The sequence below is a fragment of the Polistes canadensis genome, unplaced genomic scaffold, assembly GCF_001313835.1.
Source record: "Polistes canadensis isolate GaletaPanama2010 unplaced genomic scaffold, ASM131383v1 scaffold_15, whole genome shotgun sequence".
NCBI lineage: Eukaryota > Metazoa > Arthropoda > Insecta > Hymenoptera > Vespidae > Polistes > Polistes canadensis.
The window spans coordinates 1,407,742-1,424,015 of NW_014569562.1; the positions used below are offsets into that span (position 1 = coordinate 1,407,742).

The following is a 16,274-nucleotide window of genomic DNA, read 5'->3' on the forward strand; positions in this document are numbered from 1 at the left end:
TATAATATGTGTATAATATATTAAAATATTAACACACATATTTTATTTTATATTATTTAAAATTATAATTGTAGAGTTCGCTTAACAATCAGGTAGCCTGCAACAAGCAGTTTATCAAAGATTACTACCCATGCAAGAAAATACTAATTATTGTAATATTAGATCAGTTAGAATTAAGCAAAAATAAGCAGCTGCAAGTATAAATAATAAATTATTTTATTTTAAAGATATTTTTTTAATAGAATTTAATTAAAGTTAAAGGTCATTTGTTCAAATCAAATTCTTGACAAATGAGAAGTTCAATAATTTGTTATATTTATGATTTTTATAGTGCATAGAAATTTATTAAATTTTCCGTTCCTATTGCATAAAATTACGGTCACTGATTTGAATATATTTTATTTAGGTATACATATTTGTAACATTAAACAGCAATTATATATTATAATAAAGAATAAACATAATAGATACGACGTATTATTAAAAATAGTAAATTTTATATAAAAATTGAATATATATTTATTAAGTTATTAATCAAGAACAAAATTAAACGGTAAATAAATGAAGTAAATCTTAATTATAAATAAATTAACCAAGTTATTTTTTAGTAAACCTATCGAGAACAACGAATAAAAACTTAATATAATGAATACAAGTGATAAATAAAATTTATGCAGATGTAAAATCTGTATAAATTTTATACAAATATGTATTTTATATATGTATATGTTAAGTAATCATGAATATTAAGTAAAATAGCACATTAAGAATATTTTGAAATACAATGAAGCATTAATAAATATAAAATTAGTGAAATAAAAGATAAAGTAAAGTGATAATTAATATTTACATTAAATAATTTTATGTGATTGAAAAATAATAATGCAGAAGAAAAATGCACTATTTGCTATTTGCTACAATATTACTTAGATAACGTTAAGTAATCAGTAAATTTAAAAAGCTGTTAAAGAATAACATTAGCCTTTTCATCACCAAAAATTTAATGAAATTAAAAATATTTAATAAAGGATACTATCTTAATAAAAAAAAAAAGGAAGCAATTGGTTGCATTTGCATTCAATTCTACATTATTAATAATTATAGTAGAAAAAGATAAAAAAAAAGAACTGCTTTATTTTAAAACAGATCTTGTATACACCTAACTTACCCTGAAAATTCATGATCGGAACCTTCATCGGCTTCATCTGCATCTTCTTCCTCTGTAAAATAAATAATATCGTATACATAATTAATATATATATATTATCAACATATTTTAAGTACATATATATAACAGACATTTGTAAAATATAAAATGTTAACTGACCAGCTAAATGATCCTTTTTACGTCGTGTATATGCCCGTTTACTTGTTACTGGAACTTGATCAGTTTCTCCATGCAAAAGACTATTCCTATATAAAAGTAATGGTTGCCAATCTTCTCCTCGTGAAGAAGGCATACCAGCTTGTAATCTTTTATCTAAGAAATCTAATCTGAAATAGACATAATATTTATATATGAATAAATGAAAATAAAAATATATTTTCTATTATCTTTCACAAATAATACTTACACAACGCGTTTATCCTGTTTTAACAATTTATTAGTAAATTCTGACAAAATTTCCAAAAAGGATAGATTGGGTGGTGGACCAGTTGGATCTTGCTCGATACCATCGGGAGGAGTAATAGCAAATAAAACTCCTGCTCTGTGCAAAGCAGTAATTGCTTCGCGATTTTTTACGGCATCCAAACCAAATGATAATGCAAATCGTTTGGCCAATTCCTAAAAGTATTGAATATAATTTAAATATTATACTGCGTAAAAAAAATAAAAAAATTTGTTTTATTTATTACATTTCTTCAAAATATTATAAAACAAACCTTAATTGCAATGAACTCCTCGCTATTTCTGTTAACCTTGCCCTTCTCCATAACAATCTCATTATATAAAATATTTAAACTATGTTGCATTGTTAAAGCACAATTCGTCTTATTAATATCTCGAGCTTTACCTAAGGTAGTTTTTATTATATCACCATAATCATTATAATATTTTACATAATGTTTAAATACATCAGCTGCTGCTTTTGTTGGAATCATATTATAGACAATAAGTTTGCAATAGCTAGCTAGGAAATTTCGTCGTTTATGTAACTCTTCAATTTTTGAGTGCTCATCGTGTTCATCTATGTTAACATAACAAATATTATTTTTTATATTGTACAAAATCTATTCTTTAATAATATAAATAAATAGTTACCATCTTCTTCTTCGCAAAAAACATATTCTTGTATAAATCGATTAAGCATATTTTGCATTGCTTGGTCAGGCTCATATACTAATTGAGACATTAATACATTAGGGTGACTAGCTAATTGATTACAAAATACTACTAGTAAATCACATATTGTATTATATGCTTCCTCTCTTAAAATTGGTGGTGTTCGCTGTAACAATATTAAATTATTATATATATACTCTAAAATTATTTTAGTATATCAATATTATATATATGTTTATAGAGTTTAATAAAATAATAATTACCACTGTGCTATTATCACTACTAACAAAATAACGCATAGAAGCCATAAATGAATGTAGACGCTGCTTCAATTGACGACATTCGTCTTCTCCACGACTTCCTGAATCTGTAGCTTCCATCAAATGATGCTGACCCCATAAGATGGCGAAAAAACATGCACTTATACAATATTTCACAGCCTCATGAGGTAAACACCTGAAAAATGTTATAGATTTTTATAAAAACCGAACATTATCTATTAATTACATGTAATAAAAAAATAAAATAAAAATAATACTTTGAAGGATCTTTTGCATCTTTAATGTCTTTATATAAAGAATCCCATATTCCCCAAGGGTTCATGTTATGGGATGAATAAAATATAGATACTTTTTTTAATGATTGAACAACATTAAAGATTTCATCTTCATCTGGTTCTTCATCTCCTTCTATTAAATTTCTATATTCATCTATTGCCTCTTTATACTTATTTACAATAAAATCAATTAAAGTTGAACGTGCAACGTCGCATCTGTAAAATTTAATTGTCTAAATGTTACAATGTTATTTTGTTTTATTAATCATAAAATTAATCGTTAAGTGTGTACCTTGTGAAGATTGCATGACCATCGACACACATATTTTCTAAAGTTTTAGATGCAGTATCGAGAACTTCAGTATCATGTATTTTTTCAACAATAGTATGAATTTTCGTTAATAAAGAGTCTAAATTTTGTTCTTGACGTGATTTAGTATAAATATCTAAATCGAAATATTGTGGTATAGCAAGGAGATTAGCCAATTTTTCTGGATCTGCTCGATATTTGTCGAGCAAATGTGGCAATGTTTGAATAAAGTGTTCTGTTAACCGTTGCTTATCATCATGTACCTGCTTCAATTCTTTAACAGATAAAATCTTGCGCGTTGGACCACGTCCAACAGGTGCTTCTCCTATTTTAATAAAAATAATTATTACTCGTTGTACATTACAATAAATTTATATAAATATTAGAAAAGAGATTAATTATATAATTATAACCAACCTGTTGCTGCTTGTTTTATACAACAAACCATTAGTTCAATAAGGGATGTTTCTTTCTGATTATCTAATGCTTCTTCCTCAGGACCAGCTTCTTCTAATAACAAATCCGTCATACACTCCCAATCTTTCATCATTTGATTAGTTTCAATTAAAGAATCAACTAGATATGCTCCATGTTCATGAAGTTCAGATTCGATAAAAAATAATACAAGATCACGTATCAAAGGAGTGTTGGGTAAACGTTTTTTGCCACGCTTAGTTTTAACTCCAGCAATGGCTTCGTCATCTGGTCGGAACAGACGTTCATTTAAAAATTCTCCCGCTGCTTGTGCGACAGCTCGATGAGACGAATAAACAAGTTCATAAACATGTTCACAATCTTTATCAGTAAGAATTTCTCTATGGTGCTTTAAAATTGATATAACTAGTTTAACAGCTTGTACTGCTACATCATATTCCTTGTCCAACGTCATTGCAACAATTCTATCTTTGAATTTACTAGTAAATAATTCAAGTTTTGTTTTTAACTCTTCAGAAGCATATAAAGGTTGCAATGCTTGAAGACATTTTAATCTAACTTCTCCAACTTTATCGTGCAACGTCCAACCTAGAAAAATTAAACATTAAGATTAAATACATCTTAAAATATTATCGAATTCAATTTTATTTTTACCAACCGATGTATTTTAAGTATGAATCATCCAAAAAATTTTGATGAAATTTTTTCATCCAAACTCCTATTTCTGCCATACAAATTGCTCGTATTTCTGGTAACGTGTCTCTATATCTATGTACAAATACAGACTTAAACATATATGTAAGCATATTTTTTATCTCATCCATGTTCTCTTCCAATTCTTTTCGTTTAGCTAATAAAGATTCTAGTCTGTCAGCTGCTCTTTTTTCTCTTGCTTTCTGTCTCTCTGCTTCATATTGTCGCTGGGTATTATCCAAATTTATTGAGACCGTTAAAGCAACATCTACTAGAGCAGTCATCAATTTCATTGCTAAAATTATAATTCAAATAAGTATTATACATAAATTTATATGATATTGGAAATGATTAGCTTATACATATAATAATAATAAATGTTTAGGAACTACTAACCAGCAAGCGTAGCTGTATGCCTAAATGCTCTTACTTGAGAATCAGATAAACCTGTTAATAATGAAATGACATTGTCCATCAAAAATTGATCATAAATTATAGAATATTGACATTGTCGAACCAATATTTGTACAAATTCGCAGAAGTTTGCACGAAATTTTTTCCATTGTTGTCCAGTCATAATTAATGGATACTCTCCACTTTCCTATAATAAATTATATATATATATATATAGATTAATAATCATTAGATAAAGAGTAATAAATAAAAAGATATAAAAAAAGATATATACTTCATCAAACTCTTCGGTCATTTTACGTATTATTGCTACATGCTCCATGGTTGCTTGCATTTCTGACGTAATGCGTCCTTTACAACCGCTTGCATTAATAAAAAATTGCATTAACATAAGAAGCGCGTTTTCCCTGTTACTTTTATATTTTTCTATCCAATCATCAACAATAGCCTATCAAGAAAATATTCATATAAACAAGTATTGCACATATATTGTCCTTTCATTTATAAATAACTAGTTAATAACATACAGTAAGAGAGGAACGATTATTCCTAATAACATAATAAAGACTAGCTTCATCTTCTAAACTATGAGAATGATGCAAACGTCTTCCACGACCACGACCACCTCCTCTACCTCTACTAGTTGTCGTTGGAATAAAATCTGTATCAATTTCTTTGTATTTTGGTTGTTGTATAGAATTTCCTTCAAATATAAAGTAAAGTTTAATTCAATTTTATGTCTCGATTATGACTAATTTTATTGATAATTACAAACACACCTCGTAATCTAGCTCGTGTATTCCGAGTGATTCTCATATTAGCCGGTGTTGCAGGTGTCATAGGTTGTTCGAACTGTACTTGATTATCAAAATTGTTAGATTGTTCTTGGTATTGCTGTTGCGATGTGCCTGGAGAACTATAGCTTTCAGAAGAATAATGTTCGGGTCTAAAAGAACATGATACATATAAAAGAACAATATTGTTGTGAGAGCGTTATTAAAAATGTAGATTATGTAAACAATTATAAATATATATTTACGTAGGATTATGGACGGGGGTTTGAGGCACATTATTATATGATGTATAAGAAGAATATGATTCATTTGCATCAGCAGTATTATCATTTGATGGAGTCATAGGTGTCATAGGTGTATCATATTCTGGAGGTACCGGATCATCCATACGTATTCTTTTACCACCTCTTCTATGCATCATTATGATAGTTTTTGTATCTTTTTATACAGAATCTTAAACATTATTATACAAGATATAGACGATATATGTATAATTAATATATAAAACAAATTTGTTAATTGATACGCATATAAATTATTTTACGAAACATGACAAAATGTTAATTACAATTGATAATTATAAACATTATTTTGTAAACCTGAATGAAGTCCCAGGATAATCCAAAAATTAAACAATGTCACAAACGTTCGATATTTCTTCAACTGTCTAGGAAATTCATGTAAATGCTGTTATCTTTATAAAATAACCTTAGTATATTTTACACATAATAATTTTCAAATGTTATTATAAACTATATATAAATGTATATAAATAAAAATCATATTTAATATGATATATACATATTTTGATATTCAACTCTACGACTCAATAAAACCAAACTACTGAAACGCGTGCAAGCAATGTTAATCCCTAGATAGAAAAATAGTTATCTATTCTGATTGGTCAATTGTAAACTTCACCAAAAAGAGCTAAGCGCGCGAATTTTTGGAATAATTCAAAATACAATAATCTTCAATAAACCGTAAAGTAGAAATTAATTCATATAAAACGACAAAATGGTTTGTGGTTTATTTTATCATGTTAAATAATAAATTAAATGTTTACTTTACCAGATGAAAATATTTAGATAAAAAGTTTCGTATACGTTTCTACTAGTTTCTATTTTTACACATTACTTACTTAAAAATAATAGATAATACATACTATAAATATTAAATATATACATTACAAATCTAAATTAATTAATTTCAAATTCATCTCAAAATCTAAATAGGTGAAGATATTATGTTTCTTTCTTTATAAATAATTCATTGTTTTTATATAGACATTTTATATTCGTCAATACACATTATGGATTATGCACATTTACATAGTTAGAAATTATATAAATATATACATATACACCCAATTTTGTTTTTACACGAACTTTTTTTACACAATTTTGATTTAACATAATCGACTCAAATTCTAAGAAGAAACTTTTGAAAACTCATGGTTTATTGGATTATTTTTGTTGATTTCATAGTATTGGAATCAATCTTGTATTTGTCGATAGATGCGATATATTTTTTTACACGAATTTTTTTAAACGTATTCTTCGGACATGTATTTATCATATAAAAACAGAATTAAGTGTATAACTATCTCTTGAAAATAGTCTTTTAGCGTATTGTAATATAACAATAGGCAAATGATTTCCTTGAGCGTGGTCTTAATGAATTTTCAACATTATCTATTAGTATTAACTATTAATTCCTAACACCTGGTACTCTATATAAAAATTCTCCATCATCATCGTAATAACAATCAGAAATTCTATAAGTTTTGCCTTTTTGGTATAACTTTGTTGGAATTTGTATTGGCTGTGAATATGTTTCACATTCAGATATTTTTGTATTCCGTTCCTTTATATAAGTGTCTAATTTGGCATCAATTTTGTCTGTAGAAACAAGCTGTGGACGTTCACTTTTGTCTAAAGAAATCAATACCTCTTCTTTATTTGATGTTTCTAAATTTAAAGAATTGAATTCTTTTTTTTCTTTATTTGATATTTCTAAATTTAAAGAATTTAATTCTTCTTTTTCTTCATTTGATGTTTCTAAATTTAAAGAATTTAATTCTTCTTTTTCTTTATTTGATGTTTCTAAATTCCAAGAATTCAAATTTTCTTTTTTTACTTTTATTTCATCTTCTTTTTCTTCTTCTTTTAATGGTTGTACATGTTTTGATTGTATAATAGCGTCTTCAATATCAGAAGATGTATTATCAACTTTGTTAAGGTATTTTTGATATGCATGTATTAATGTAATAGCTTCTTCCGGCCTTTCTACATAAATTCTTGTAAGTTCCTTCTTTGCAAACTCATTGAAAGTAATTTTTGGTTGAGTTGAATTTGGTTTGCGTTTGATTAATGCTGTATTATTTTTATGCAATATTTCTTTTTCCATTAAATTTCTTTTGTCGAGCAAATTTTTTGTAATGATATTATTACTAGTATCTTTCAAAAGTTTTGTATCTACCATTGTCTCTTTACCACTTGGCAATACTTTGTTATCGTCTTGATTATTTGTTTCCTGATCTAAATAACTTTGCACGATATTTGAAAAAAAAGTACTTTTTGGTTTTGGAAGTTCAGTTTTCGGTGGTACTAATTTCTCTGCTAAGAGATGTCTGTCGGGTAACATTATTGTTCTATTTTGAAATTTTGCTAAATGTTCTCGCAAAACAGAACTAACAGGTAACTTTCCTGCTCGAAATAGTTTCCAATTATCAACAACAGTGGCATCATATTGCAAGACTCGTTCAACTGATCTGTAAGACCACTTAGATTTTAAAATTTTGTTAATTGTTTCCGGTAAAGCTGGAAAACTTTTGCTTAACACTTCTGCTGTCCATTCTTCTGGGTCGCTTTCATGTAGCTTCCTTATTTGATCTTTTTCAATGCTAGTAAGGAAATTAGGATCCTTGTCTTTTTTAAAATATTTTGACGCAACAATTCGTTTCTTGAGTAATTGTATAGATTTTATTTTTTCCCTAAAAATAATTTTGATGTTATTATGCAATAAAAATAGATTTATATATACTCTTTATATATAATATATAATAATTTAATATAATTAAGAAAATAGATATAAAACAATTTACTGTTCATAATCTTCATGAAACTTGTCAGCGTGCATGAATTCTGCTTCAAATTCATCTAAATCATGACTATCTAATTCTTCGAGGTTAGGTTCTTCGTATCCAGAACTTTTTAATATTTTTAATTTACTTTTAATGCCAGCATTTTTTCTACTAATTGCTCTGCATGGTATATATGTTATTGTCCTGAGTATATTCATTATGTTTAATATTTTTACTCAATTATGTACATATATTTTATTTAAATATAGATATATTCAATTATTACGATGTAAACAACTTCCATGCGTTCTGATCTTTTCCATGCGAAACAGTACTTTGTGTTTAATAATTAAATAGGTTAGGACGAGTATATCTTCGAGTTATAATTAAAACTATTACATAGAACATTAAGTCATTTATTTAAAAATCTTTTAAAGGAAAACGTGACTGCAATTATCATAATTTTGTTAATATCATTTAAATTCACAACTTACTAAATATACCAAAAAAAGTCAAAGAGAAAATACATTTTTAATTAAATAGAAGGGTTAATCGTGTAAAAACATTATTTAATTGATCAATGCAAGATACAAGACAATAAAGATGCACAGCATATATATACATGTTTCCTTATAAAAGAGGACAATTACATATTTTAATAGTTATCTGTTATAAGTATAAGAATACTCTATTGCTTTTTTTTTTTTACATGATCTTCTTTGACTATTTCACTATAATTTTTAAGGTACACGTAGATGAAAAGTAATTTTAATGTATAAATATTTCACTTAAAAGCATTTAAATATCAATTGTAATAAAAGTTTTTTTTAAAATACTACATTTATTTTTAAGTTTATTTACCCTAATCGACAAGGGTAAAAAAAATTAAATTTTAAAAATAAGAAATACTTGATTCATAGATTAGAAATATATATAAAATAATTTCCAGTTTAAAAATATTATTATAAACATTTCAAAAAGCACCTTAGTTTATGGTTACATAATGATTATAAAATACTTAATGTGATTTTTTGATTTATACCAAGCTTGTTGATTTAACGATAATATAGTACTATATATATAAATATAGTAAATGTTTACTATTAATCCTTTTTTTCGGTAAGAACTGCACCTACTGTAGTTTTTATCGCTGAAATCATATTATATAATTAAATAAACAAACGTTATTCAATATTTTAATTTTGATATCAAATAATTACCAGTGTCACGAGCGTTGGATAAAAATTTGTCCACAGAGGTATGATATTGCAAAAATTTTGGGCGTACTAAACGTCGATAAACAACCAAGGAACCATTGTATTCTGTTGGAGCCATCAACCATACGTAAAAGAAACACTACAAGGAACAACAATTGAAAATATTTTCATTTTATTTAAAAACAGATAGAAAATGTATATATATATATATATAATTGAATATTTTTTAACCTTTAATAGCCAGTAAAAAGGGAGCCATTGAACAATAAATTCAGAAAAAAATTCAATGATGGTAAAGAGTGCAAATACAACCCAATAAGTTAGCCATTTTGTATCATCATCCTTTTTGGGGCTTTCCAAAGCTTTCATTGAACAATATGCAGGATAAATAAAACCAATAATATTACATACTAATTGTTGTCCAGCTCCAATTAGCAAATATAATGCCAGGACAAATATAAGTTCTAAAAAATAAATGAATATTAATTACATAAATATTTGATGATTATTTTGCATATACATACACGTATATATACATATAAGATTAATTTATTATATATACTTTATTAGTTTTATTTATATAGCCTTCCTTAAAAATATATATACGTGAATATAAAAATAAATTCAGGTAGCAATGCGTTATATATACGTAGTATGGTTAATCAATAAGTTCAGACAATCTTCTCTTTTAAATTATCTTTCAGTATAATAGATGTATCTATTACAATTTAAAATTAGGTATAAAACGAGAAAAAAATTAATACTATTTATGCTTCTTTTAAATAATAATATAATTTAGTTTTATGTATTTTGTAATTTTAAATTGATGTATGAATTGTATCTTATTATTACATAAAATATACGCGATTAAGAAAAAATTGTTTTAAAAAGTTAATTAAAAGGATAATTAATGGAACTATTATGTGGGTATTACATACGAATAAATAGATACAATCGATTGATTCCAGTTTTTTCTTCAGCAAATGTAAAAAACTTTGTCCATGGTTTGCTTTCATCTTTTAACGCTTTTTCTAAAGATTCCTTTATAACTTCTATCCTTGACATTTTTAATTTGATAATAAAACAAATTGTTAAACTTTACTTAAACAGCTGTAATTTGACCGTTGTCACAACTCGATAAATCTTGGTAAATTATTCAAAACAGTGCTTCCAATATAAAAACTGAAAATTTCCTACTAGTTATTTTGAAAATGTTTCCTATTAATCCCCAGAAATTTTGAAAAAATTTTTTTTTATTATATTTATACATTATCATTATAATTATATATAATATTAATATTAATTATTTATTTATATGATTTTCTTTATAAATTATTAATTGATTTTTTTTTTTTATAATTTTTACATTTCTTTCAAATAGATATTAATTACAATAATTTCTATACATTTAGGTAAAAACAATTTTTTTTGCCGTTTTTCTACATTTTATTTTGAGAGAAAATACAAAAATGGTATTCTTTTTAAAAGAGACATGCACTGCAATGTCATTTTTGATATAAAAATTTCATTAACTTAAACGTATTCGTTAAAATTATATAGAATATTAATAATGAAAATATTTAATTATATATAATGTTATAGAAATACTAATGTTTTTATTGAGTAATTTTACAAAATACACGTATATATATACATGTGTTAAGTTTTTCATTTACTAATAATAATAATAATACAAACTTTAAAATGGGAATATATTACTGATCGTTTAAGGATTCTCTATATTCTTTATGAGAATATATAAAAACTTGTATTATAAACAAATCATTAGAAATAAATCTCTTTTACAAACTTAAATTTATTTATTCTTTCAATATCTATCATATTGTTGAATATGAAAACTATACACCATAAAAATAAATTGTTTATAAAATCTAGACAAAATGGAAAGGATTTAGAAATTTCTTTTCAGTAAAATGCTTTTTAAAGTAAAATAGCTAGATAATAATGCTATCAATAATAATGATCTGTCAATTATTATAATCACTAACAAAGAAACATGTATAGCATTGTTATAAACATTATTCTTATGAAATATTTATAGTAACATTCACATTTAATCTGTAAATTATTGTGCAATATCTTTTACTTGATCTTTTATGAAAATTCATTTTCTTTTTATTTTTTTTAAGTGTACATTGTACACGTTATATCATACTGAATGAATAATGTATTATTTCCTTTTTAGTATCAGATATGTACACAGTTTAAGCGGTTTGTATGATTTTATTTTGTGGTCCTTTTTGCGTTGAATTAATTTTATCACCCAATGAAAGAGCCATACCTTGACTTTTAGCCCTAATGCGAATATGACCTAATACTGGAGCATCTGATTTATTTAATGGTTTTTCTATTGACAAATTAGCTAATGCATCTTCACCAAAGATAGATTTAGCATACATATTAGCAGCCATGAAGCCACATTGTCCGGAAAGAGCCTATTTATTAGAATTAAATTATTAATTTTTACATAGGGACTTAATGATATAATAATCCATACAAAAAAAGAGCAAATATTTAAATACATAAAAAAAATACCTTTTCAGGAGTAAGACAACGCATATTTGTAGATTTTAATAAGTGAGCTAAATATTCTCTTAAATCCGAAAGACTTGTATTCACAGAGACTTTATTTTCCCATTCAAATTCTGCCCACATTTGTCGAAATTCAGCATCAGTACATGTTGCTGGTACGATATAATCCATTATATCAATATGAATATCATTCAAAACAACAACGCTTCTATCAGATCCAGCTCCGGATACATCGTAAACTATATTAACATTAATATACAATATTTATTCTATTCTCTCTACAATTGTTGAATTATAGTACATAGGATTATAAAGCTTACCTATATTACCAAATATTATTCCATTTTCAGTAGATGCCACTTTAACATTCGCTTTGATACTTGCAAAATCTCTTGGAGCTAAGACAATAGGTTGTGGTCGTTCAACCAATTTTAAATCTCCCATTGTCGCTAATTCTAAAGTACAATTTTGTAGGGTATCCTCTGTTTGATTAACAATCAATACATCAAGCACAATATCATATTGATTAACGTGTACAAGTGCTTCCGCATATACTGGATCTGAAAATCCTGTAAGTTGTGTAACTTTACTTAAAGCATTTGGAGATGGTGTATCTCCCATTGCTCCAGGTCTTCCAGCAACAGCTACAGTGAGACTCTGTTCGAAAACATCTCCAGCACCACCAGTCAAGTCGGAGCCACGATTAAGTTGTAAAAATTGAATAGCATCGTCTACTTGTACAGTATTTCCTGGTTTTTCTTTCGCCTGAATATTTAAAATCATTTAACAAAAATAAATCTTGTTGATATATTCAATATAATATATAATATTACTAGCTATTAACTTATTAATAATTAAATATAACCTTCTGATTTTGAGAATCCTCTTCTGCTTTAGCTGTTAACATTCTACCTAGAGCTTCACGGCATCCATTAGTAAATACTTTTTGCAATAATGGAGTTGGAGAGGCAAGAGACCTTAAACATAAGGAGATTCTTTCCGCGTCATCATGAGTCATTGCCTTTGTAGGAAGTCCAGATCTACCCAATTGTAATACACTGGACATAACAAGCATTGCTTCTGCTTGTAGTTTATTACTTTTCTGAAGATTATTTTCAAGACTTTTGTAACGCAAAGCTAATTTAGCTATGGTTGTAGCTAAAGATGCACCAATGAAGAAATCACCGTCCATCATGTATTGTACCAGAGGAGGACGCTTTTCTTCTTTCCTTCCTATTTATAAAAAAAATTAAGTATATATTTAATAGTATACAATAATAATAATATTTTTATTATACAAAAAGCATAAATTAAATAGAATACCTTCTGTTGTGGTGCTAAATGCACTCTGAGTTGCGTATGTTCCATCTGATGTAACTAACTGTGCAGGTGCTGCTTGCTCGTTGTCATCTTCACTTGATTTTTCTCCTGCTTGTCTTTTATTTTCTGCTTCAAGTAATGGTAATTCTCCTAAAGCAGCACGTATACGATTCATCACTGCTTCTATATCTTCTTTTGATATTGCATATTCGCCAAGTATCCACAAAGCAGCTCTGTGAACTTTGACTGATCGAATATGCGGGAAAACCTATATTGTAAGCATAATAATAATCATTCTGATTAGAATATACATTATTTAATATAGTAATATTTAATTTTGTAATATTTTACCTCCAAAAGCTTCTCAACAATGAGTGGTCTAAGATTTTCAAATCTTTGAATAGCTTCACGGACAAAAACTAAAACATCTGTGGCAGCAGCTTCATTGTTTTCTGACAAGAAGTCTGTTAGTACTGGTATGACCGTGGCTGCAACATCTGAGAATTTAATTGAACAAGCATGTAAAGTTCTAACAAGCAATTGCCGATATCTTCCAGCATCTTCATGTTCACCACCAGCGGTTCTAAGAACTTCTTTTTTTAAAAGTTGAACCATTTCCTCAACTGTACGATTTGTTACTAAATCCATTGCTAAAGCAAGTGTTTTTGTTCTTACTTCTAATGCAGGTGAACCTATAACATATAAATAACAAAAATATTAACAGGATAATATAATTTAATTTAATTCATATACCGTATATTTCTTAATGTATTGAAAAAAATATTATAGAAAATATACCTAAGACTCTAAGTACATCCATAACAAGATCTTGAAGAACTCTTTCATAGACGGGGCTATCTTTCATGGCAATTAAACGATCGAGTACAATAAGTTTTACATTGTTGTCACTTTCTTTAACAACTAATTCAATATAGCAAGAAGCTGCTGCCTTAATAGCCGTGGGTACGTTTGAGAGAGTTATTAATGTACCAGCTGCTTCATAGCGTACAGCAGCACTGGGTGAATTTAATAAACTGTAAATACATCTAATAAAGCGTGCCCTTTCAGTTGGATTTGCTAAGCAAACCTAAAATGAATATATTTCAATAATTATCTTGATGATTAATAAAAAATTTCTATTAATAATACATACATACTTTATATATTAATTCCACAATAACTAATTGTAAAATATCACCAAAACTAGGCACTTGGTCTAAACACGCAGCTAAATAAGCTAGTGCTTTACTCTGATCTGCATGCAATAACATCAAGAATGCATTTCTTCTACATGACATATCTTGTTCGCCATCTAAATATTTAGCTATTAGATCTGGTGCATCTGGTATTAGAAATTCAAAATTCCTATATATAGTAAAAATGGCTAATACTGCATTACGCCTGACATAAGAATGTCTATGTTCCAAACAAGCTATTATTGATGGCATCAGAGGTTCCAAAAGCTCTGGTTCTTTTAATTTGCATAAAAATCTAAAAGAGATCAATAGATAAAGAAGATTTTTAATATATGTTATCTAATAATTCTTGTAGATATTATCCTTTTATTATTAAATAAATTTATACCTCAAAGTTGATCCTCTTACAAATTCATTCGGATGCTGCAAATCTTTTCTATAAGCGTCACATACCAAAATCATTTCTTGAAGTAGTTTCCCATCAGGAGAAGTTTTTGGTACAATCTCCCAAAATATGAGAAGAAGTTTTTTAATTGTATGATCTTGCAATGGTAAAACAAATCTAATAATTGTCATAAGTAAGCCTGGTAAACGTTCACCGCTTAAGATCATATAAATAGTTTTCTTCAATGCTTCAATTTTAATATGAACACTGCCTTTCTCAAGATCCTGTTTCAATTGCAACTCATTCAAAGGTTCTGTATCCGTTGGCATGTTAATTAACGTGTAACATGGTTGCTCCACTAAAGTACTCATCTTGTCTTTAGTGATCAATTAAGCGTTCTGAAAATATATATTTGACTTTATTGAGAAATTAATACAATATCATTGGAATAGAAATTTTATTCGAGAAAATCTAATGATAGATATGTATATATATAAAATAAGGTTAATTTTTTTATCAAACTACATAACAGCTTTAACTCGATACGATGTCAATATATTCGAATTATATTATATTTACCTAAAGTTGAAATAATCTTGTAAAAATACACCGTTAATAATATATATCAAAGATAATTATCATTTATAAGGGATTCATTTTATACGACATTTCTAAGCAGAAAAGGAGGAAACCGCATACGTGTCAAATTCTGATGCCACTGAAATAAAAGATGGCGCCAGTAGTAGAAAATCTTCGACATATCTTATGGATACTTATATTCTACATACAATGTTAGTAAGTAATAAACGTACTGGTATATTGTAATATTAAATTTAGAATATTATCAGCAGTATTGTTAATTCCTTATTTTTAATACAAATATAAGATTATATTAAATTTATATATGTAGACAAGATATGTACAAATATGCCGCGAAATTTTAAAGATATGTGTTACTGATTAAAACAAATATAAAAATTTCAAGAATTAAAAATATAATTTTAATATATATATATTAATATTATAATTAAT

At 26.7% G+C, this 16,274-nt stretch overlaps 4 protein-coding genes across 5 annotated transcripts in view; all 4 read right to left on the reverse strand.

Moving 5' to 3' along the window:
* LOC106793575 (cohesin subunit SA-2) overlaps window positions 1-6,412 on the reverse strand; it is an 8,346-nt gene extending 1,934 nt beyond the window's left edge. The window contains exons 1-16 of one of the 2 annotated variants that reach the window (XM_014760619.1): window positions 6,086-6,412; window positions 5,732-5,939; window positions 5,472-5,638; window positions 5,220-5,395; window positions 4,967-5,140; window positions 4,675-4,879; window positions 4,244-4,573; window positions 3,568-4,173; window positions 3,133-3,475; window positions 2,823-3,056; window positions 2,548-2,740; window positions 2,264-2,450; window positions 1,885-2,189; window positions 1,575-1,786; window positions 1,328-1,494; window positions 1,169-1,220 (exon numbers count right to left, since the gene is read on the reverse strand). In XM_014760619.1, the coding sequence (XP_014616105.1) occupies window positions 1,169-1,220; window positions 1,328-1,494; window positions 1,575-1,786; window positions 1,885-2,189; window positions 2,264-2,450; window positions 2,548-2,740; window positions 2,823-3,056; window positions 3,133-3,475; window positions 3,568-4,173; window positions 4,244-4,573; window positions 4,675-4,879; window positions 4,967-5,140; window positions 5,220-5,395; window positions 5,472-5,638; window positions 5,732-5,907 (3,527 nt within the window). In that variant the 5' untranslated portion in view covers window positions 5,908-5,939; window positions 6,086-6,412. Of the gene's footprint in view, window positions 1-1,168; window positions 1,221-1,327; window positions 1,495-1,574; window positions 1,787-1,884; window positions 2,190-2,263; window positions 2,451-2,547; window positions 2,741-2,822; window positions 3,057-3,132; window positions 3,476-3,567; window positions 4,174-4,243; window positions 4,574-4,674; window positions 4,880-4,966; window positions 5,141-5,219; window positions 5,396-5,471; window positions 5,639-5,731; window positions 5,940-6,054 lie in introns of both variants that reach the window. The other variant, XM_014760618.1, reaches the window with a different exon arrangement.
* A 299-nt stretch (window positions 6,413-6,711) lies between these two features.
* LOC106793588 lies at window positions 6,712-8,888 on the reverse strand. Its single transcript, XM_014760637.1, has 2 exons — window positions 8,593-8,888; window positions 6,712-8,481 (listed from the first exon to the last, which is right to left on the reverse strand). The coding sequence occupies exons 1-2, from the start codon at window positions 8,787-8,789 to the stop codon at window positions 7,197-7,199; spliced, it is 1,482 nt and encodes a 493-aa protein (XP_014616123.1). The 5' UTR covers window positions 8,790-8,888; the 3' UTR covers window positions 6,712-7,196.
* Window positions 8,889-9,123: 235 nt separating this feature from the next.
* Window positions 9,124-10,960, reverse strand: LOC106793524 (receptor expression-enhancing protein 5-like). Its single transcript, XM_014760525.1, has 4 exons — window positions 10,727-10,960; window positions 10,020-10,252; window positions 9,792-9,927; window positions 9,124-9,721 (listed from the first exon to the last, which is right to left on the reverse strand). Exons 1-4 carry the CDS (start codon window positions 10,851-10,853, stop codon window positions 9,675-9,677), a joined length of 543 nt encoding a protein of 180 aa, XP_014616011.1. The 5' UTR covers window positions 10,854-10,960; the 3' UTR covers window positions 9,124-9,674.
* A 638-nt stretch (window positions 10,961-11,598) lies between these two features.
* Window positions 11,599-16,074, reverse strand: LOC106793574 (coatomer subunit beta). Its single transcript, XM_014760617.1, has 10 exons — window positions 15,822-16,074; window positions 15,246-15,640; window positions 14,819-15,152; window positions 14,460-14,748; window positions 14,013-14,353; window positions 13,665-13,929; window positions 13,207-13,574; window positions 12,662-13,106; window positions 12,345-12,580; window positions 11,599-12,244 (listed from the first exon to the last, which is right to left on the reverse strand). Exons 2-10 carry the CDS (start codon window positions 15,611-15,613, stop codon window positions 12,014-12,016), a joined length of 2,877 nt encoding a protein of 958 aa, XP_014616103.1. The 5' UTR covers window positions 15,614-15,640; window positions 15,822-16,074; the 3' UTR covers window positions 11,599-12,013.
* Window positions 16,075-16,274: the final 200 nt, after the last annotated feature.

What these genes read in the sequence shown, in the direction of transcription:
- LOC106793588 (XM_014760637.1), bottom strand. Translation starts at nt 8,789, where the DNA reads ATGAATATACTCAGGACAATAACATATATACCATGCAGAGCAATTAGT. An exon ending in TTTCATGAAGATTATGAACA is followed by an intron (nt 8,482 to 8,592) that starts GTAAATTGTTTT and finishes AATTATTTTTAG; the next exon opens with GGAAAAAATAAAATCTATAC.
- LOC106793524 (XM_014760525.1), bottom strand. Translation starts at nt 10,853, where the DNA reads ATGTCAAGGATAGAAGTTATAAAGGAATCTTTAGAAAAAGCGTTAAAA. An exon ending in CTTTTTACTGGCTATTAAAG is followed by an intron (nt 9,928 to 10,019) that starts GTTAAAAAATAT and finishes TGTTCCTTGTAG; the next exon opens with TGTTTCTTTTACGTATGGTT. An exon ending in ATCCAACGCTCGTGACACTG is followed by an intron (nt 9,722 to 9,791) that starts GTAATTATTTGA and finishes ATATGATTTCAG; the next exon opens with CGATAAAAACTACAGTAGGT.
- LOC106793574 (XM_014760617.1), bottom strand. Translation starts at nt 15,613, where the DNA reads ATGAGTACTTTAGTGGAGCAACCATGTTACACGTTAATTAACATGCCA. An exon ending in ATTTAGCACCACAACAGAAG is followed by an intron (nt 13,575 to 13,664) that starts GTATTCTATTTA and finishes TTTTATAAATAG; the next exon opens with GAAGGAAAGAAGAAAAGCGT. An exon ending in AATAATATTTGGTAATATAG is followed by an intron (nt 12,581 to 12,661) that starts GTAAGCTTTATA and finishes ATGTTAATATAG; the next exon opens with TTTACGATGTATCCGGAGCT.